This window comes from Anopheles cruzii, chromosome 3, assembly GCF_943734635.1.
Source record: "Anopheles cruzii chromosome 3, idAnoCruzAS_RS32_06, whole genome shotgun sequence".
NCBI lineage: Eukaryota > Metazoa > Arthropoda > Insecta > Diptera > Culicidae > Anopheles > Anopheles cruzii.
Window position 1 is genome coordinate 32,289,665 of NC_069145.1, and position 22,228 is coordinate 32,311,892.

At 50.5% G+C, this 22,228-nt stretch overlaps 3 protein-coding genes across 4 annotated transcripts; 1 reads left to right on the plus strand and 2 right to left on the minus strand.

Moving 5' to 3' along the window:
* Positions 1-795: 795 nt before the first annotated feature.
* Positions 796-2,019, minus strand: LOC128274459 (zinc finger protein 77-like). Its single transcript, XM_053012671.1, has 3 exons — positions 1,924-2,019; positions 1,706-1,856; positions 796-1,576 (listed from the first exon to the last, which is right to left on the minus strand). The coding sequence occupies exons 1-3, from the start codon at positions 1,929-1,931 to the stop codon at positions 1,001-1,003; spliced, it is 735 nt and encodes a 244-aa protein (XP_052868631.1). The 5' UTR covers positions 1,932-2,019; the 3' UTR covers positions 796-1,000.
* On the plus strand, positions 1,749-3,204 carry LOC128274460 (LYR motif-containing protein 5A). Of its 2 annotated transcripts, XM_053012673.1 has the most exons (3): positions 1,749-2,004; positions 2,073-2,294; positions 2,359-3,204. In XM_053012673.1, the coding sequence occupies exons 2-3, from the start codon at positions 2,253-2,255 to the stop codon at positions 2,566-2,568; spliced, it is 252 nt and encodes an 83-aa protein (XP_052868633.1). In that variant the 5' UTR covers positions 1,749-2,004; positions 2,073-2,252; the 3' UTR covers positions 2,569-3,204. The 2 variants fall into 2 exon arrangements, with proteins under 2 accessions (XP_052868633.1, XP_052868632.1); XM_053012672.1 differs by having other exon boundaries at positions 1,749-2,294.
* Positions 3,205-5,554: 2,350 nt separating this feature from the next.
* LOC128270237 (uncharacterized) lies at positions 5,555-21,817 on the minus strand. The gene is made up of 3 exons (XM_053007639.1): positions 21,758-21,817; positions 6,186-7,913; positions 5,555-6,118 (listed from the first exon to the last, which is right to left on the minus strand). Exons 1-3 carry the CDS (start codon positions 21,815-21,817, stop codon positions 5,555-5,557), a joined length of 2,352 nt encoding a protein of 783 aa, XP_052863599.1.
* Between the last annotated feature and the right edge of the window lie 411 nt (positions 21,818-22,228).

The following is a 22,228-nucleotide window of genomic DNA, read 5'->3' on the forward strand; positions in this document are numbered from 1 at the left end:
TAGTCGCAAAACCCAAATAACAAAAAAACTATTTGCCTGATAAGTCGCAAGTATAGGTTTAAGGATAAATTACCAAAAATGTATATCCCGCAATGCAAAATCAAACCATTTTATACGTTCAGCGATTGATGCACTTTCAATTTTAATATGAATCCAGTTGAGAATTTATTTACATTCTTCTGTTCGGTCTGGAACTGTGCAATTGATTGAAAGAAGGAGGTTAGTGGGCATAACTGGTTCCATTACCAAGAGTCACAAAGATTGTAAAGAAGTGCATGTGTGTAAATGCGGTGGTAACGTAAGGTAACGGATTGTCGAGGAGGTCGAGAGGAAGCATATTTTTAATCATTAACGTTCACGGGAAGGAGTGATAGAATGGCTGGCGCAAACTGAACCGAAACGATCGGGTTTCATAGCGATGTTTTAGCTACTTACGGGCTTACTTTCTTTCGAGCGGTTCACGATCCGATTCGATTGGTTTTACGGAAACGAACATCGATGTAACTCATCGAATAACATGCAAAACACACACTATATACATGAGAACGAATCGCCGAAACTGGAGTTGATACTTTCGATAATATATGAGTGAAATTAATAAAACGAATATGTGAAAAAATATTGACCAAAGTCGTACGGTGTTTTTATGAAGTTTTGTATGAAACCTATCGGAACTGACGAAGCCAACAATAAAATAGTCTTTTGTTTCCTCATCCGGCCATCCAGCCAAGAGGTTCGGATTAAGAAGGGAAACGTATTCATTACTAAGTTTTCATTACTATTCTTATTGGACATTTGTTTTAAAATTCTATTTCCATAAAAGGTTCGACTGTGTTTTACTTTATATCGCTTCTTCGCTCAGTTTTAACCGTTAACTCTTTCCTAAATAAAAATTTCCTAATTTAAATTTAAAATTTCTTTCTAAAATACTTTCTTAATAAGTTAACCACGCAATCGAAGGCAAGGGTTTTTGGTTCAAAGGTACTAGCAGTGGCACCGGTCAGGATTTAACCAGCAGATGAACGGTGTTGGCATGACGGCGCAAAGTGGCTTTGTGCTTAAACTGTGACCAACAGTCGGGACATTGGTGCGGAAAGTCCTTCGCGTGCACCTGTATATGGTCGGCCCAGCCGAGCCGATCGGTAAAGCTTTCGCTGCACACCCGGCACCGATACCGGTTAAACCCGTAACAGCTTCGATTCCGCACGTGTCGTGCCAACGAGGGCGCATGCTGAAACTGCGCCATACAGTTGGGGCAGTGATGGGGCCGACCAGAAACATGGGCCCGCTTGCAGTGCTCCGTAAGGGCGTCCTGTCCGCGAAAGGACTTTGGACAGTATCGGCAACGGTGAAGGATCTTGGTGTTTACCTTCGACGTCTTCTCGTCGGGCCGCACACAGAGTGCAGCCGCCTGTGATTGGCGCTTTGGCGTGCCATCGTTGCTAGTGGTTACCTCGGCTGTTACTTTGATGAGATCATGTACCTGCTTGCTGCGGGTTCGGAAATGGTAAAACTCTTCCACCGCCTGCAAGCAGCGGCGACAGATGGCACAGGGACAGTCCGCGGAGGGACAGAGCTAAAAATAAGCCAGAATTAAAAAGGCAACGAAAACAAAACGGCACGACTGCACGTCGCCCCAAGGTGAACTGCGTTGTCACCAATCAGTTTGCCAGTTGTACTTGAATTGTTGTTTTTTTCGCCGTACCTTGATGTTAGTGCATTCGTAGATCTTTTCCACCAGTGCGTCCACGTCGACGGCGGATCTACCATTGGCCGTTTTGTCGCCCGCAAAAAGGCTCCGCAGATCGTCTTTGCCCAAGCAGAAACGACAGTAGGATGTGGGTCCTTCGGTAGGGCTGTGATTACGGGTGATTAGCAGTAATAATATCGAATGTCACGCCTTTGGCACGATAAATTACTCACAGTTCCATCTAAGCGTCGCCAAGCTACGATAAAACGCTCACTGCGTAGCGTCGTGTCGTGAGTTAACAAACCAACTGTTGTGTACGTTGGTTACAGTTGGCCTCTCGCGGGGCCGCCCATGTATCAGATGTTTTGCTTTCCGCACACAGTTGAACAACAAGCCGCCCCTCGCGCTAACCCACCCATGCTGGCCGTCGTAATCAGCTGAGCGGCGGCGGATTCGCGTAGTGGCCATTTGACAGCAGTGAATCAGTCTTTGGACGGAGAGAAAGTGCTCGGTTTGTTTACGTTTTGTGTCCGCGGTTTGCGCAAATCTCTCTTCCCACCCGATGGCGGACCATCGGAGACGTGTTTTGGATCTTTACAAACGGGTAACGGCTCGAAATGTGTGGGCTCTTTTCCGTGGTCGGTTGAATGTGTTAATTCCTCTCAAAGTTGCAGTACATGGGGCGCGAGTATCCTGGGGGACCAGAGAAGTTTCGGCAGCGCTGCTACAACGCCTTCAAACGGCAGAGCACCGAAAACGATCCGGCAAAAATACAGAAGGCCATCGACTTGGGAGAGTATGTCGTGAAGGAAATTGAAGCGCTTTACAGTTTGCGGAAGTATCGAGCCATGAAGCGAAGATACTACGACGAACCGTGAACGGGGCCGGCTGAACGATTTGTGGAAACCCAAATGCCTAACCGACGGCCACCGATAAGAAGCAACCTTACAGGGCGATTTGGCGATGACCTATCCCGCCGATAAGCGTGTTGCGTGAGGCGACGTTCTGTTATGAGGGGGCATCATTTTAGCCACCCTGCGGGACGGGCTAAAACATTAAGTTTAATGTGAAATAAACAATTAATTCGATCGATTGGCATTTATTATTGCCGCAAGCCGGAAGCCAGAAGTGGACTTTGGCCAACCTTCGCGGATTTCTCAAGTCAGATGAAATATTTCGCGCTGTTGAAGCAGTGTGAAAGATTTCATTTGACTGTTGTGAATCACCCTGTTGCTAATTTTAAATTCAAAACGGATACAGAAAATCGGCTATCAAAACAAGATTTGCTTTTACCATAAGTTTTGTTTGCTGCATACTTGTTGCTGGATTTGGAGTTAAAAAAGACATTATTGAATATGCTAAGAAAGTTGGGAAGAATTTGAACCTGAAATTAAATTATAAAAGTTTGAGATATTCCTTCGATAATGAACATCGCAAGCCACTTCGCGATGGCACTTATTTTGTGTGATAATTGATAGATCTAAATATGGATATTCATGTGACATTCAAGAGAAATAACACCACAGTCTTTATTCCTTTTCATAGTATTTTTTATTCTTTTTTTGTTCTCTCAATGTTTTGTTCTTTTATGTTTTTTTTTTATATCTCAACTGCATTATTTTTGATACAAAAATTTAAAATTTGCCTCGAAAGCAAATCCATCCAGCTTCTCTCTCTACCTTACTTATAGTATGTATATTGTACATTATAGTTCATGTGTTTTCTAGTTTTACGCTTCACGCCTCGGCCGAGTGTGGTATCCAGAGTCTGTACATTCCCCCCATTAACATCACACATCGTTCTTACGGACACATTCGCGGCTATAGTTCGTACACGCGTAGTTTCATACCCGTCTGCTAGGGCAGCCGAATTCTTATCAATAAATACGTGCGTATCTCGATTGTTATTTGCAGAACATATGCCTTAAGATGTTTCATTCGAAAGCTACCGTTTTCGTATTCTCGTAGTTGGGATGGTTAGCGATCTGCTTTGATCGTTTATCTCCAGAGACTATCATCTTATCGGCGGTTTCCGGGGCATGTCGGTTGTTCGCTGTGTACACTGTACATTACACAACGAACTTAGCCTAAACGTATCGCAACAAAGTAATTGTTGTACTTTTCGAAAAGAAAACACTTTCAGATGGAAATAATATGCCAAACAAAACTTCACGTGGGTTCTGAAGGGTTGAATTAAAATAATATAAAGCTCAAAACGAGATAGAAAATAAAGTATAAAATATCCATTGTAAAGAACTTTTGGAAACACTCAACGAAACGAAACGTTTCATTGGGTGTTTTAAGAGTCCTTTGAAACAATTTAAGTGCTGTCGCTGGGTGTCGTTGTGTTAGCTGCTGCTCGCTCACACGACTTTGTACTGACGGATCATTATTTGCTTAAGTTAATAACAATTTACTTTTCTCCTCTCAAGAGATCCCCTGGGCTCTCTGTATCTGACTTACATCGAATATCAGGTTCACCGGGACTTTGCTGTGATACGATCATTCGCACTCCATTTCGTCTAAGTACGGTCGTCTCAGCTTGGTATATGAAATGGACGGGAAGGATCGTGATCCTAAAACAACAGCAATTTCCGGTGGCCCTTCCGACCAACAGTTCCTCTGTCTTCAAATTTCCTCTTGCCGCATCTCTATACAAACACGACGAATACTGCACTGGCATTGATTTGTTTTGTTTTTTTTTCGTTTGTGAGGAATATTATCTCGTGAAATGTAAAAAAGGTACTATATTCGCTTTCAGTTTAGCTTTCGTAAACAATAACAACAAATTGAAACGTGTTTGTGAAACACGATTGTACGCAAATTGTTATCAGGTAAGTGTGGTCTGTTCTGTGTTTTTTTCCTTTTTTGTTTCTGCTGTAGTGAGAGACGGAAAACTGTTTTCGTGCGCCCCGAGGAAGGGTGGTTTAGAAAAAAAATGGGTTGGCAAAGCGGTGGCGTTCCCTGACAGCGAACGCAACATCTTGTCCAACGCAAATGTAGCTTTCTCTCCGGTCGAAAATCCACCCCACTAAAGCATATCAAAGCTATTGTTGTTAGATAATTTAGTTTCTGTTAACTGTTATAGTGTGAATGTTTTTGTAAAATTAGGTTGATGTTTCACCTTGAGTCGCGTTCATTGTTTTTGTTCACATGCTTCTACGGTTATCTGCTCCGGTTAACCTTACCGAGCGCTTACTTTATAAAGATTACATATTTACAGTATGAGTGTGTCTCGGAGGTATACAATTCTTCGCTGACTTTGAAGAATTGCTCCCAACAAGATCGCTTTGCGCAAGCAGGAACGTCTGCTCGAGCCGAATCGAAAGTTGTATAATTTTGTGGCCATCCAACTGGTTCTTCCGCTGCGCTTCGCACAACGAAATCGGTGGCAGTGTAACACACGGTTGGAGTACCATGTTGGCATGTCTCCATACTACGATTGTCTCGAGAAACTCCACAAAACAAAACATCCGTTCGAGCACTACAAATGTCCCGCAAGAGAAGCGATCTTAAAGTAATCAGGTAGGGATGAATTTGGTATAACCCCTCCGAACGGTGTGGTTCGTTGGAACCAATTTCACGAATTGACATGAGTTCTATCGCCGTTGCCCATGGCTCCAATTTCCCAACAGTTTATAAAAATCTGCGCGCCAAATGGAATGGAATTTTAACATAAGAAAACGATAGACATAACATGGAGAAGATAGAAAATGCGTACCACACAGCGAATATGTAATGGAAAATTCCAAAAGTAAGTGTCTAAAAATTGCATCAAACACAGCTCTGAAACGTTTTTCCGCCAGCTATCTCGCACTCAACTGGCCATTGTGTCGAGAGAGGTCGGCGGCACAGCTGAAAAAAGCTACTGAACCAACCGCGAGACCACGGGCATCTTCCTGCGGCTGCCGTTTATTTGCTGTTGCCGTAGTAACTGCTGCTGTTGCTGTGTTGTGAGTTGCATTTGCTGAAAGTGTTGCTGGAAGTTGAGCGCTCCAACGTTGGCTCCATTCGCGATCGTTATGGTTTTACTGGTGGCACTGTGCAACGTAGCCGTTGTGGCCATCGTCGGTTGACGGGTCGCCAAAATGTTCACCAATCCCCCGGTGCCGCCGTTTCCACCACTGCTGACCAGGGTAGTTTTGTGAGCGGGAGAAGCATGCGAGTAGCTGACGTCGAGCCGTGCTCGCTTGGCAGGCGGTTGCTGTCGATGTTGCGTGACGATTTGCGCCTGACGCACGATTTGCTGTTGCTGCGGCAACCTGTGCACCAGCTGTGGTTGCTGTGTTTGCTGCTGCTGTAGGTGCGATTGGTTAATGTACAACGATTCGTCCTCATCTGCCAACGTCAGCAGGTCCTGTTGGGTCAGCTCCATCGCCAGTGAGCCGTCCTTCGAGTCGACGTTGATGTTTTCGTAGAAATCGGGCACCTGAAAGTGTGAACGGATCAGTCAGCTTGGCACTTGGTCTTGGCCACCAAAACCCGCGCAATCTTACCTCGATATCGAAATCTAGCGGTTCACCCGTCTCATCATCGCCATCGATCAGCGATTCCGGCGTGTTAATGATGAAGCTTTCCGCATCGACGTCGATGATGTCGTGGTCCGGCTGCTCGAGCTCCACCACTTCATCTTCCTCCTCCTCTTCCTCGTCCTCGGCGTCCTCCGGGTCACCGCCGACGTCCTCGTCCACCTCCTCAGCGTCGACATCGGACATCGGTCCACCGTCACTCTCCAGGTCCTCCTCCGGATCGAGATCGTCGTCGCTGTTCGAACCGTGCTTCATCTCGCCCCGCTCGAGCGCCTCCAGATGCTCCGGATGCACCATCGCCTTGCGGATGGCGAGCGGGTCTTTGCGGGACCACTTCTGCACCTCCTCGTCCATCTTGGAGATTTTGATCGGGTTCATTGCCCACAGGCAGCCCTTCCGGACGCCCCCATTCTTGGCGGGTTTCTCGATTTTCTCGAAACACTTGTTCAGCGACAGATTGTGGCGCACCGAGTTCTTCCAGCCGTTCGGTGCCGTCTTGAAGTACGGAAAGTGCTGGCACATGAAGCTGTAGATCTCGGACACGGGTAGCGAGCCGGACCGGGAGTTCTTGAGGGCCATCGCGATTAGGCAGGAGTACGAGTAGGCCGGTTTCGGAAATTCGCTTTCCCCCTTGCCGATGAACGAGGCCAGCTTCTGCTTGTGGCTTTGCCGCGCCGTCGTCGTCGGTGAGCGGGGTGATAGCATTCCGCTGCTGGCAACCGAACCGGGCGACGGTTTACCGCCCTGGTGGAGGATTAGGCTTTGGTTGTACAGCTTCGGGCTCGCGGAACCCGGCTGGGGGCTGCCGGAGCGCTTCAGCGAGCTGATGCTGGTGATCTTTTGGACGCTCTTCAGATTCTTGAACTGCACTGCACTGTTGCCGAACGTGAGTCCCCCGATACCGGCCGCCAGCTTGATGGTATTGCCTTTCCCGAGCCCCAGGCCGGTGCCGGTGGAACCGGTGGACACCTTCTTCGCTTCCCCGTGGACCTTCGGCTCCTGGTGGTGCTCCGTCTTGATCGCCAACCCGGTGCGAACGATAATCCGCTCCTCCTTGAGCGTCATCTGTGTGCTCAGATCCTTACGGACGCTGTCGGCCGGAGTCGCGGGCGCCGTGTACGGTACCTTTGTCGTGGCGGTGCCGCCGGTTACTCGTGTGATTTGCGGCAGATTCGATAGCTTCCGGGCGTCGTGCATCAGCGGCACCTTGATCGTGCTGGGCGAGAACGTTAGGTGGCTTTTGCGCTCCTTCGGGCTGGGCAGTGTCGGATCGCGCTCCGTGCCATGGGCGAGCATGTTGAGGTTCAGCGAGTGCGTTTGCTTCGGGGACTTTAGCAGCGACTGGGCCGCCACCAGCGCACTCATCGAGGACGACGTGGACAGGGTGTTGCTGCTGGTGGTCGACAGCGAAACGGAGGACGACGCCAGCGGCATGACGCAGTTCGGGTTGGCGCAGTTCCCAACGTCCGCGTACAGATCGCTGGCCGTCGCCGTTAGCGCGCTGCTGAGGAAGTTGTCCCCACCGTCGACGGAGTTGGAATCCAGGTCCAGCTGCGGCATCAGGTCGTGGTTGAGCAGCAGCGAGAACTCGTTCACTCCGCCAACCACCGTCGCCACCTCCGACTTGATGTCGATGTCGAGCATGTCCTGCATCGAATCGGTAATGTACAGGTCCGAAATCGGCGCCGTTCCCATCTGCCAAAAGGAAAAATGGGACAGAATGTTCCGTCGTTAGTCGAAACTGCATACGTTAAAGCTTTATGGAATCGCTAATTAGTTCAATGATATGAGGTCCTTTTGCGTGATTCTGATTGTTACGGAATTTTGAAAAACAAAATCCAGGGCATCAAGGAGCATGCAAATGGTTCTTTTCAAAACCACATCCGGACCACATGGATCCTTTCTCGCTCGTCATACGCAACAAAATTGCATGGCACACACAGCAGCCGGAGGTTCGCCAGCGGCAAGGCTTCGATGCAACCCTGCGCAGCATAAAAGTTGGTTCTCACAACTTGCACCCCTCGCGCCGCATGATGTTGCTTAAAAAGAAGAGTGTTCTCGTCGGAAAAGTACAGTTCTGTTCAAAAGAGAGGAGCAGCAGGCACAACACACATCATCAGGCGCACAAACCCCCGGCCGGCAAATGTTCTTACGCACAGAGCGTGACAGAGAGAGAGCGAGCGCCAGACAGAGATGGTCGAAAATCGAAACCCTCGCCGCCGCGTTGTGTGCATTGTTGTGTTCGTGTGGATCATTTTTCACCCTCTTGCGAGCGCGCACCCCTCCGGCAACCGTAGAGCGAAAGCGAACGACGAAGGCGGCAGCTGCTGCGGGAACGGGACGGTTGCTCAGCGAAGGGTAGGAAAAGGAAACGGGCGCGGGCACTCGAAAAAAGACCGGCCGGCCGGCTGGCAACTCACGGTACCCCGCACCCCGGCACCCCACGGTGCCCACCCAAAAGGGGTTGTTCATCGTCGCTTATCCCATTCCCGGTTCCTTCGTTGTGTGTTCAACACACACACGCACGCACACACACCATCGGCGGCTCGGCAGCAGGAGAAGCGGCGTTCGAGAAAGTACAGTCTCGCCAAAAGCGGTCCTCGCTCGCACTGAACACTGGTGCGCTCTTTTTAGCGTTCTATGAGCCGCCCGGCCCCGACACCGGGGCGAGAGAGCATCATGTTGCGTTGCATCGCTGCCGCTGCTGAGAACGGAGCACCTTGGGCGCGATAAGGCCCCCCGGTCCCCCACCCGGCAAATGTACGTGTGTGCCTCACACTCTCTCGCATTGCCGGCTGCCGGTGACCCCACCGCGGGGAGGGCTCCACCACCAGCAGACAACATCAATAATAGAGGAACGGCGCGGTTTTTTTCTGCTTCCTCCAAAAACATCTATTTTCTTGCTCATCGGACGCGTTGCGCGCGAGAGTGTGACGCGTTCGTGTGTGTTGACATCGGGAAGCGCCCCCTCCCGACCCCACTCGGAACAGAATGCAACATAAACAAACGTGTGCAGCGCCCACAACAACGTGCACCAAAACAAAGCGATTCCAGATTGGGCGCGAAACTTTTGATCGGGTTTAGAATTGATGCTGCCCAGCTTCCTTGGATGAGAGGCTTAGGTCTCTGGACTAAAGTTGGGTGTTCTAAAAAGTACTGTTCGGTGTGGATTTTTGTATGGCGGACTTTGGACTATTATTTTTGGGTTAGCGCTGAAAGATAAATGTTATGCGTACAAACCAGTAACCTTTGGTCTTCCTATTGCCGAGATAGGTCCAGATACAATTGAAAATGTACCCAAAAATATGTCGACTGAATGAGCTTCTGCCAAGTCAGCCATCTGACTTGGGTGGACATTTGACCAAAATTGTTTTGCATAAATAGTTTTTTGAATGAACCTTTCAAATAAAAGTTCAGGCAATGAAAAATACTAAGCCGTTCTTATTTTGTAACCAAAAATGGAAAAAAGAGTGCGAATTGGGCCACCCTGTAGCTTAACCATAAACCACAGTCAACATTTTGATTGCGTCCGAGCTCCTTAATTTCTTTTCGTTTTACACAAAATTTGATACAGATTCTTTGTGATCCATTTTTCGGAATAGACAAAAAATAAGTCGTTGGGCCAAACCACGTCGAAGCAAAAACAAAATCTAGAATCGAACATACCGTAGCCCGCGGAAATTCAAATATTTTACTACTTTTCGAACAGCCCTCGTACTTCGAGCGATGTAAACAAATGCTCATCAACATTCGTCGCCATATGAAAAAATGAAGTCCTTGGGACCTAACTAGCGCCGCAATTCAGTGGACCGGACTTTGTATCTGGGGATTGTAGGTCCAACCAAAAACATAAACAAAACGGTCAATTTGGCGGGAAACTTGAAGCCATAACATTTGGAACGGGATGGTGTCTGGTTGATTCCCTTATCACCCGATGGTCATCTAATCGAATCGAGTTGAAATCAATCTGCTGCCATCCTGTTGACAATCACAAAGCCAGACGGGAGACTTGGTCCCGTAGAGGTTGTAGTGTGCGATCACAAGATCGAGCGCGCGAACGAACCTGTCTTTGGGCGCGAAATATTTTCGCGCCAAAAGTTTCGCGCCAATCTTACGTCATCCCCAGTCGAGAGAGAGAGAAAGAGAGAGCGAGACGGCCATCATTAAGTGGTACGACTGGCGATTGTCAACTGGACACTACTACGGCAGATTGGATGCTGAAAGTTGCTCAGGCGGTGCCAAAAAAAAACCATGGATCGCGTTAAAAATGGAAACATGAACCCAAAAATATGCTGCTCCGTGTTTACGCAACCAGTCCCGCGGTATCAATTTGGGGAGAAGGTGGGCCGGCCACACACCAACGACCTTCTTTTCCTTCCCTATCGGCGGGGGGCGGCTTTCACTCGCGCACAGCATCGGGGAATCGTGTGCTTTCTCGCGCAAACAGTTTCGCGCCAAAATTATTTATGCCCAACACACCACGAGGTAAGCTCTCCGGCATGTGATGATGGTGATGAAAGAGAGTCTCGTCGTCGTCGTCATCCGCAAGGTCCTGCGGCAACGTCAGTGTCAGGATGAAGTTTGGGACGCGCGCGGGGAGGTGTTCTGCTCTCTTCGGTTGATTATCGTCGTGGGCCAATCAAGAAACAAACTGGGCGGCGGCGGCGACTGCTGACTCAAATCTCTTCTTGTTGGGTTGGTTTGTTGTTTGCATATCTCATCGACGGCTTCAGTTCCACAACACAACAAACCGGCTCCGCTTCCGTCGTGTGTCTTGGTGTGGCGAGGCCAAATAGGGATGTTTTGAGGAGCCGAGAGCGCGATTTGCACGAAAAGCGCGCCAAACACTCTGAGCGGTCATTACACCCGCGGCGGCGGGAACACACGCACACACCCCCCGATTGGCGCGCTAACGGGACACGGGATCCCCTTCTCGCGGGAGTGTCACATCTCAAGAAGAACCCGCTCTTACGGTGGCCGCTCATCGCAGTATTTGTGTTACCAACAAAATCGCGGCGATCGATATTAATAATTCGATCTGCCACGTCCGGAACCCTCAAAACCGAAGGAGGAGATGCCGGGACTGAGAGTTCAAATTAGAATACACAACACCGCCCCGTGAGTACCACGAGAGAGCGAGGCCAATCCGAGGGAAATCTAATAATAATTTAGCTTCCCATTAAACTAACCTCCCCCCGGCGGGTGTTGGTTGTCTACACTCCGATGCCTTTTTCCGATGGCCACAAAAGGAAGCCTTTTGCTGAGTGTTTCTGTGCAACCGAAACTTCACTCCACGCGAAAGGCGAGTTCTTCGCGAGTTGGTCGCGCATATGGTTGGAAAACTAAAAAAACAAAACAACCGCCGCCCCGATCGATACATGCTGCTAAATATTGAATGTTGGTCTGGCCGGCAGATGTGTGCTTCTTCTTCCTCTTCCGTTGGGCGGCGATCCTTTTGCCGTGCACTTGCCTCGGGCCGGGCACGTGCGACGACGTAGTCGACGACGCATGAACACACCATCTGCCGGACTAAACAAATGCAGGCGCGTCGTGATCGCTTCGGCTCGTCGGTGTTATGCTTATGTTGGTTCGGGTTCGAATTGACGATTCCGAGGCGATCGAGTGAGGGATCGATACACTTTCTGGAGGGTGTAGGCGCGCCCTGTTTTTATGTGTGCCTCTGGGGTCTGTGTGTGTTCAAAAGGAAACTCGGGAAAGGGAGCGAACTCCCGTCGATCATCACACGCCTGGTTGGCCCCCCTCGCTTGCGGATCTCTCGTGCGTATCTCTTGTGGGAAAACTTGGGTTTACCAAGACAAAAGGGCGGGAAAGCCAACAGAGGGCAAACCGGAACGAACACCACCAGGACCGTTCCCGCCCGTGGAGAGCCGATTGTCTTTTTGGTGGGAAATTTTCCGGAAAACCATTAATCATGGTGAGCTCCGGGGGGGATTGTCGAGAAAAAGGAGTTTCGAGAACAGTTTTGAGAGTTCTTTCCCAGCACGAGAGGCCGGAACACACCTTAAAGGCCGAAATCTGTCTCCTGCTCGATTTCAGGAGCTCGTCTCCCCTGCTAATCGCATTACCCGGCGCACGGGGAATGCAATTTTCAAGTGTCCAATTACTTTAGGCCAAAACAATCTGCCTGCCCCCGTCAGCCCTCCGAGTCTTCTCCGTGACAAATGAATCCAACAAACCCCCGCTGGATGTCTAATCTGCCCCATCGAGCCACGCGCTCCGACACCATGCGCCTCCTCCACATGCACAAAAAACGCGCGAAATCGGCGCGGCTTCTTGGTGTGCCCTTGGCCGGGTGTCCTTCGTCCTTTCGGTGCTCCGTTGGTGGTTGTGGTGTCTCCCAAACCAAGAACTGCCAGATAAACGGATTTATCGGTGCGCTTGTTTGTGGGTATTGGACAGCGGGAAGAAGGGGGTCTCACCGCTTCCTTCTCCGAGTTCCACTACGTCCGCGGGCGTGTGTGTGAGATGGCAGTCAATTTTGCCCGGCAAAAGCCGACCACCGGCGAACGGATCTGCGCATGATCCGACCGCCCGGTCGCTTACCCTTCCCTTTCGCCATGCTTTGGCCCGGGGGAACCGGTAGGAAGATACATTAGTCATCGTCGATGTTGGCCCCCTGCCGGGCTGGGTTCCTCACTCACCAGTCTGCGCCGTAGGACGTGGGCCAAGGATGAACACTTTCGATTTCACCGGGCGATTTGGGGAGCGGCCCTTTCCTGAGGGAGGAGGCCAACAACAAACAGAAAAAACCGGGCCGGCGGCACGTTCCTTTGGCGCGCTGATTTTCCGGCCCGGTGCCAGGCGCGCACCACTCCGTGGAGGGCGGCAATAGGACCTACACAACACACACACACCCAACGGTGGTGGTGGTGGCGATGGTCCATGCGCAGACTTGACCGAGAATGCTCCGTCGCCCCCCGGTGCCACCTCATCATCATCCGCTTTAAAATCAACACACATTTAATCCGCTGGCTCTATGGGCTCCCATTACTTTGCCTTAAAAAGTTCGCATCTTCGGAACGCGCGCCACCATCTTGAACAACATTTTTGTGCGCATTTTGCATTTTTAATCAAATTTTTCCAACTCGCGATGCGATAAATTTCCATTCAAAATACTATATTTCCACCATCACAAACCACCCGGTGGCTGGCCGGTTGGAGAGAGAACCTTTGAGCCGCAACAAAACTTCCAGTCAGTCAAACCGCGCAAAATCCAACCCCGCGAGAGCGAAACGGAGCGACCCGGAAACGGGGCACTGGCCCCACTCTGTCTCGGTCTCTCTTCATCGATCGATAAATGCCGTGCGCGCCAGAAGCAACGTGTTCCATTCTGGACGAGCCAGGCCGGGCCGGATTGTTGTGTTCCGAAATGTCGAAAAGAACGGTAAGGACACCGACGAAACCAATCACAAACATGTGTCCACCCTCTCTCTCTCTCTCTGTCCGGTCTGTAGTAGCCGGGCGTACCGGCAACTTCCGGTGGAAGTATTTCCACTTCCGGGAAGCACCAGGCGCCCAGGAGTGTCCTCCGAGCGGCCGAACAAACCGAAAGGATATTCGATGCACCCGTTTCCGTTCGATTCTAAATTTGTCCCTCTTTCGCGCGCGGGCCCGGTCTATCTGTTCCCTGTTCCTGTTGTGTGCATGTGTTAGAATACGGAGCGGCCGTCTGTTGTTGTTGGGTTATGCTGCTGGCCGCGGCACGTGGATAATTTAATGTTGTTTTTTTTTCGTCTTATTTTAAATTCAATTCTGCATCCTCTTTTGTGGTGGCACGTGGTTGCTGGACCGGCCGGTTGTGCCTCGTCGCCACCCTCCTCTTCTTTGTCATGCTTCGGTGGCTTGGTCTCCCGGCGATCGCTTACCGGTCGCGCCGCGGATGAAATTCGTTCCGAAAGCATACGGTTTCACCTGCTGCTGACTCTCGCTCCATCTCTCTCTTTCTCTCTCGATTTGTTTGTCCAAAGATTGTATCAGCGGGACCGGAGGAGGATGCACCACCGCCACTGTCCCCGCCGTCAGAAGCGGTGTATGAATATGCATTTAGCATTTCACACCAAACACAACACCCACCATCCCTTTGGCGGGTGGGGCCTTGGAACGAAATTAAAACCCGGACCGGACCTGGGTCCGGTCGGAGGAGGGTCGAAGAACAAAATAAACGACGTGTTCCGGAGTACGACGCACGTTCGAAACACACCCTTGGCGGCAAGGGACAACCGCTACCGATATGCAACCCTCCACACCTGGGCCGGGGGTTCTGTGGGGTTCGCCCTGGCTCTTTCTGGTTCAACCCGGCGCACAGGTGTAAAAAACAAAACCACGATCGATCGAGAGAAGTCTTAAAAAGGAGACACACCATCTCTAAATTGCGGTCGGGTGGTGAGAAGCCTGGAAGTCAAAAGCTCTGGCGCTACCGAGAGTAGCGCCTGGGTGCCTGGTACCTCGAAAGGGACGAATTCTTTTTCGAAATTCTACCAACGAATCTGTGACGGTGAGCCGAAGCGACTTCGGCCTGAGGCAAAGAGTAAACTGACCACCCAACTCCTGTGTGGATGTCCCATATACTTGGTCCAGAAATTCTTGCAGTGGGACATCAACACGAACTTGAACATAATTATGTTCCAGTATTGCAATGTGATTAATCACACAGAATTTCTTGCCCGACTGAAAGTCACATTCCTCGATCGTTTTGAGCGTCGACCCAAAGTCAACAATCGGTGGTGAGCGAAAGGATAACGAAAGGGTGAAAATGTTGATAGGAAGGATGATGGTGTAACAACAAACACACGAAAGCTCACAAAAGCTGAGTGAAAATTGGAGCTTGAAAGAAACGTTAAGTCTGACTTCAATCCAATACCTGGTCTGGAATATTACATAGCACTACGACGTGACCAGTTCTGCGATCGTTTTAAGATCAAAAAGCTGTAGAAGTTCACACAAAACATCAATGAAATGGTTGGTCCTTTGCATGGGGAAACATAAAGTCCACCACTTCAAAAGCTCTTAGAATCCTTGATATGGCCCCTGATTTAGGCGCTGGCTCCATTACGGAAAGATAGCTCACAGACAGTGCAATCACCGTAGAACTTGATCCGATTGCAAGACATTAAGCCATTGTGACGTTAGAAACTCGATAGGGAAAGTAAATGAACTGAATAATTTTGCCAAAATGCGGTCTAATGCCACCAGTCAAGTGTTGCAAAAAGTGTTGAATGGAACAAAGCATAAATGGTTTACGAAAGGTTACGTTATGATGAATTATTCTTGGTCCTTGGGCTACGAGCGCATGGGAATGTTATGGTCCATTTAGAAAGGACGTGGCGGAAAAAAACCCCTCTCGAATCCCACCAAAGCATAACGAAAAAAGCAAAAAGGTGCACGGAGCCTCTTGCATGAGTTTGCAACAAAGCTGGTGGCCATAAAACAATAAAAGTCACAAACAAAAGTGTGAAGCGGGTGAAGATAAGACACAAACCCAATTCGTCCATCCAATTGTTCCAGCCCCTAATTCTTGGACTGTCCGTAATATGATTTGGCACCAGCCTTCTTCTTCTTGTACCTCTCTGTGAGATCTCCGGGACCAAGGAAAGTAAAAGCGCCAATAATCACACGTGCAGCGCACCCGGGGTCCAGGTAGTGTCCGCAACATCAATAGGCCCAGTCAGCCAGAAAGCCTGGGAAAGAGCCTGGGAAAATCCACAGTTCTTCCACAGGATTCGCCGCCACACTTCGAGACTGGGGCTTCGACACATAGATGTCGCTAGGTGAACGTCCCCACGATCGCTCGGTCAATCGCACACAGATCAGAGTTGCCTCAGATTGATCGCGTATCTTCCGGGACTACGGACTACGGGGATCTCCAGCACACCATGCGCTGAGGGAGCGCGCCCCCTTCGAAGTCAGAAACCGTCGGGAGTAGTGTGGACCAAGTGGGCCAAGCTTCTCCAAAAGGCAGCACCAGAAAAGCACAACGCCAAGCTGTGGGACGCGGGAGAAGATCTTCTTTGGAGAGCCCGTCCGAAAAACCGGTTCCTCCTGGGGTTCCACGAAGACGGGTGGGGCCAGCGCTCCAGTGGGCTGCTCCCACTCTCGCCGCGGGGTTGGGTCGGGTCATCATCTTGCAAAAGGCGAGGCGAAAGAACCACCCTGTGACCGCGTGCTGGAAGGAAAATATTTCACACGAACCCAGAGAACCCCGGAGGGGTGACCCGGGTGGCGGAGCAGAGGGCTGGCGCGGTGGCTGGACCCTGGACAATACCACCACTCTACACTACTGCCCCTAGAGCACGATCACCTCGTACCGCTCCGATCCTCCCTGCGGCGCACACGAATCCCTCTCTCTCTCTCTCTCGCTCTCTGCCTTGTCCACCATCATCCGGTTGCTGGCGGAAAGCATAAAATCCGTCCATCCCATCTCCCTCTCTCTCGTTCTTGGCATTCCCTTCTTCGGTCGACTCCGGTCCTATGCCAACACGCCCTCCGCCGCCGCTCTGCTCTGCCATCCCGAGGTCTCAACTAAGCTTTTTAATGTTTCTGTTGCGAACCCTTGTGTGTGTGGGTCTTTCATTCGTTCTTGCCTTGCCTCAATTCTCTTCGCCTCCGTGTGGTTCTCGCATTACTCCGTTCTGTTTCTGTGGTCGGCTGGCGGTCTTTCTCATCCGCCACCCCCTTAAGTTCCCGGAGTCTATCTCGCTGTCCTCTTTGGCCCTTTCTGCCTCTTTTACTCTTTTCTCGGAGCGATGGTTTTTTGTTGTTGTTAAGCTTGGTGGTCTTTTTTATCCCTTCTGTTCGTTTCGTTGTGGTTCGAAAAGCATTGCGCTCTGTGAAGCATAAACCGAACACACTCGCCAACATCATCATGCTGGACACAACAGCACGGAAACAAAGAGCAACATATTTCTCACCGCGTCTCACCGAGGAACTCGCCCGCTCGTTCGCTCGGCAAGAAGCGCATTCGGCCCCAAGAAATAGTGAACAAACGAAAAGCCAAAAAACAACACCAGACCAGCCCTTTCAAAGACCAGAGGTCAGGTCAGACCGAACGCCGGGTGGGGTTTTGTTTTTCCTTCCCAAGAATACTAACACTTGCCGCTGACCACACACTCAAAGGGGAGCCCCGCTAGGCGAAGGGTTTTATTTTTTGGGGGAAATTCGGACCGCCTTTCGAAAGGCTTGGAATAGAACCTTCACGCCCTTGGTCTTCGGAATGGCGGGCGATCGGAAAGGGCGAACAGTAATCGACTGAAAGGGCAAAAAATGGCGATAGAAAAGTATCGTATATCGTATGTCCTCGAAATTTTATACGCCGCTCAACCACACACAGAACGAGGGTTTGTTGTATTTACCACAAACACTCAATCAACAACGATACAACGTCGTCGGCGCAGGAACAACAACCTGGAGTGGAAATCGGTGAATTGTGAAAAATATGTAAATCAGAAAAGCCATAAACTGCTCTTCCAGTCAACAACCGATGCGATGGGAGGGAAAACCTGGACCATTTATTCAAATCTTACGATACGATCAGGGTGTCTTCAGAAGTCCGCGAGATTTTCCGCGCCCATACTTCCTTGGGGTCGAACAACAGCGAACGAAGTAACTGAGGAACTGAAGATCTATTTTTTGGCGGGCTTCTTCACAAACGTCTAGGCATCTCCGGGGGGTGTGTGGGGTCCGACCACCGCCACCCGCACATTATTCCACTCCGGTGGCTTCAAAAGAAAGAATGGCCGTAAACGGAAAATAGTAAAAACGAACGAACGACAGTCACGGCCGGCGATGGGCCAGCGGGGCGCTCTAGTGCTACGGCGGCGGCGGACGGGCGCGTTCCGAGCACTCCGCCGCATGGGCCGTGAACTTGAAAACATGAAACACACAAAGTTCAAGTGTGTGCTGAATGTTTCATGAGCTCATGTTACTGTGTGTGGACGACGAAACGTTCTGGTCGCTCCGCTGGCCACATGTTGGCAAGGAACTGAAAAGGAACCTCTTTAAAAAAAAAAAATGGACCACCGGACGGGTGTCCGGAAAATCCGATTACTTTACTGTGGGCCTTTCAGAAACACAAATTGTGGCCATCGACAAATGAAGGCCTCCGAGAACCGTGTCTGGTGACTTACGGGACATCATAAACAAATAGCGAGAGCATAAAAGTGTCAGCTGAAGCGCCGGGCGCCCGAAACTAACGGAATACGATCGCGTCGAGGCACGTTAAATGACACTTTTGTTTTTTGGCAGGCCAAACCTCCTTTCGGACCCTACACTACGTGGTGTTGTTGTGTGCGCGTTTCTCTCTATCGATCGAGTGTATTTGCATTTGGGCTTACTTTTACAACCCGAGGGCCACACCAACACGACGGACGGGGCGCCGCCGCCGGTTTTGTTAATGCTTTCGGTGTGATTTGCAATCGATATGCGCGATGCGAATGAGGAATGGAATATTTAAAAGGCAGCACCCCGGAGAAGCCGACACGGCCGCCGTTTTACGATCGGCCGGCCGGAGGAAATCTGGTCGGCCCTCTTCTGGTGGTGTTTCTCCCTTCTTTTCGTCCCTGATTCCCAGGGACATCGAGAAGAGACCACCAGAGCCGCTGCCGATGGGACCGACACCGTAAAGTTCCCGACGGCCGTACGTTTGTTCACCGAACCCGTCGAGAACTGACCTTAGAGAAGCAATTTCCTAATTTCTCTGCACAGACCCCGGCAGCACGGGAAACGGGACCGGCGAGAGAAGAGAGGCAACCAACAAGACCCATTGACTGGGAATGGAGGGATTTAAAAAATAAAAACATTCACCCATTCTGGTTGTACGTAAAACAACGGGGGACGACGGGGACGGTTGGAATGTCGTCGTCGTTGGGTAAGCCGGGACCCGGGAAATATTTATGTTCCGTTCGAAAAAGGATGCACTCGGTCCTGTTTTTTTATGGTTGTCGCTGCCTGGCGGAGTGGTAGATGAGGAAAGTGAGTACTTACACACTCTGTGAACCGACCAAAAACTCCATTCAAGAACCGAAACGAGGAACGAAGATTGTCTCTATCCGCCCGGTTCCAAATCCGTCGTTCGCGCGGTTTCGTCGGGGAGAGTTTGTATCTTTTTGCCCTTAGCCTACTTTGCTTATGCATAACGTGGTGGTTGGTTCCTGCCGGGTTCCGTCGCCCGGGGTTTCCACTCTGGCTCCTAACAGTTGCACAGCGGTTCCTGCATATGCACCGCTGACCCAGTTTTTGGAAAACGTCGACTTTTGGCGTCCGGAAGAAACCGGAAAAGGACAGAAGGTTACCCATGAAGTCCCACGATGACAGTTAGAGAATGAAGAAGATGAATTTAACAAGTCTTCTAACATACAAAGCCTTAATTACGTCCGAATGGCAATTGTACGTCAATTCGTGGATGTTTGAAAAATTCCCTTACTGTTGAAAAAAACATCGGAAATTCTTTCTCGAAAAATCTTTCTTTATTCTTCTGCGCCGCTAAGTGACCCAATAATGTATCTGTGGAGGAGGGAGACAGAGGATCCATTTATGGGCGCGAGCTCTGCTCTGAGACAAAAATTAAACAATGTGTTTTGGTATAAACACTGCCTTCGACGCCTTCTGAGTGAAGCGCGCAAAGCAGAGAGCTGCTGTAAACACTGAGCTCAGCATAAACGGAGTCGCGGGTCACCCAGACGACGATCAACAGCGGCTATGCTGAGCCTAGCAGAAAGGGTTACCGCACAGAGCTAGGCCTCAGTAGGCTGAGATTGGTTCGTATTAAGAGCAACGGTTTGTATAGCAAAAGCATCGAGAAATAAAAAGACTTTACCAAACCACACCAAGTGTCGAACATTTTGATGGCGGTCTTTTTTTGACGCACAGAATTGTTTACAGGTCAGGCTCATTTTGGAAGGAATTGCGACTGCTATTTTAAGCCATCGATCCTACTGAATCCTGGGAATGCGCTCGCGCGGACTGTGTGCAAAGTAAGTGCACGATCGGCCACGACAGTGTTCTGGCCTTGGAAAATCTCGGAGCTGAAAACGATCCATCCTTGAAGTAGGCGATCACCAAATAGGACTCGGGATCGTGTGGATACTGCTACTGCTGCTGTTAAGGCCCGACGAACACAACGAGACCCCGATGTCCTTGTGGCCCAGCGCCGTTCTCCGCTTTTTGCCCACACGGTCGCCAATTTGTGGCGCGGGAAGAAAACAATTACACCGATTGTGTGCTCCGCTCACACGGTGCGCACCCTTTGCCGAGTCGGAGTCCGGTGCCTTCGCACACCGGACGCCGCATTCCCAAGGGCTCGCTGTCCGTGTGTTTTGCAACGAGAAGATTTGGAAGACTTTAACCACGACCATGTGCCCGACGTGGAGCAGATCAGCGGCTTCAGCGGAGCCTTGCTTTCCCGTGCCTCCCCGAGGGTGGGTGATCGATTTAAAGTCCGCAGCGAACCCAGGAAACCTGCACCACTACCGAAAGGAGGAACTGGCGACAGGCGGATAGGCGTATCGCAAAAGGCCCACAACCGGCGATAATCATCATCCGTTTTCTTTGCGCTCCGTCTTCGCTACGCATTTGCGCGCGAAACTTCCCAATGGGGTGGAGGGGGCACGGACACAGGAAACGCCCGAGTGGTGAGACGAGGTGTTGTTGGATCGTTTCCCCCCCCCCCCCCCACCCAACTCACCACATCATCTGTTGCCATTGGCAACCGGGTGCGCGCGGCCTCGCCGGCTGCTTGGGCAAAAGGATCACGCGGTGATCCTCCTCACCGTCGTGAGCTCACTAATGATGAATTTGATGATGTTCATTAAAGGCGCGCGCGATGGACGCGGAGCCGCGCCGGTGCGAACCGGCTGCGAAAAACCACGTGGCGCAGGGAGGGCCGGACGGGCGCGCGTTTAGGCCACAAACAAAGCACACACGCAACTAACACACCACCACCAATCCCGGCCGGCGTTTTGGCCTTGAACTTCGGCGGGCGCACCACATGGCGGTGGAAGATTTCTCTGTTGATCCAACCAATGGCCTCTTCCGCCGGTTTTGGGTCGGAAAACTTTCCACGATCTCCGCAGCATGTTAGTCACACTCGATTGTACGTGCTACCGTAAAGTTTCTTTTTCTTTTCGATTGGGTAGCGCGTAAAATGCCAAAAAAAATAAAGTCAAACAAAAATGGGTTAAAAAGACAACACGAAAGTACGGGGCCATTCGACGGAAGCGCAACGCGAAACAGATGCCCCGGGGAAGACCGGTTCGGGTTGCCATAGCAATGGCAAACGAGGGTTCCGCGTCGAACACGCGTGTTCCGGCGGAACATCTGCCGGCGGCGGGTTCGCGTGTTTTTGTTTTTTTTTTACTTTTCATCGCACAACGTTGCGAGGGTTGCGAACTTGATGACACATTCTTTCCCGTTCGTGTCCTATGCCCTCCCCCGGGCGGAACCGGGCATTTGTGGTAACAACACACCACGGCGCACACAAACTGCTTCGCTCAGTTTATTGGGAAATATGCGTCTCGCCTACTTACGTTGTACTTGTTCAGCAGAACGTCGTGGAATCCGGTGCTGATGTCGTCGAGCTCGTACATGTTGGTGCTGGGTTTGCGGTGTAGCCGCGAATTGTTGGCGCTTTAGAAACACACTCCGTTCTACTGTTGACCCGTCCTCGGTTCGAGATTAGCGACGTCGGTATTTATTCCGTAAGTATTTTATTTGACTGTTTTCGGCAGCCTGCAGCTTCCGGTAGGCGGTGGTCAGTAGTAGCGGGCACCTGATCCGACCTGAGCCTCATTTGGCTAGCACTTTCCGGTGGAGTATTTACACTTTCTGTGTTTGGCAATCGTGTGGCCGCCAAAAAAGCGAGCTAAATTTCTCCAGGGACACTACTCGTTGGCGTGATTGGCGCCAACGGACACATACACATACACACGCACGGAAAGAAAGGAAGAACAGAGGATCGTGAAGAAAAAAAAACGTTAGCAAAAATAAAGATGCGATTG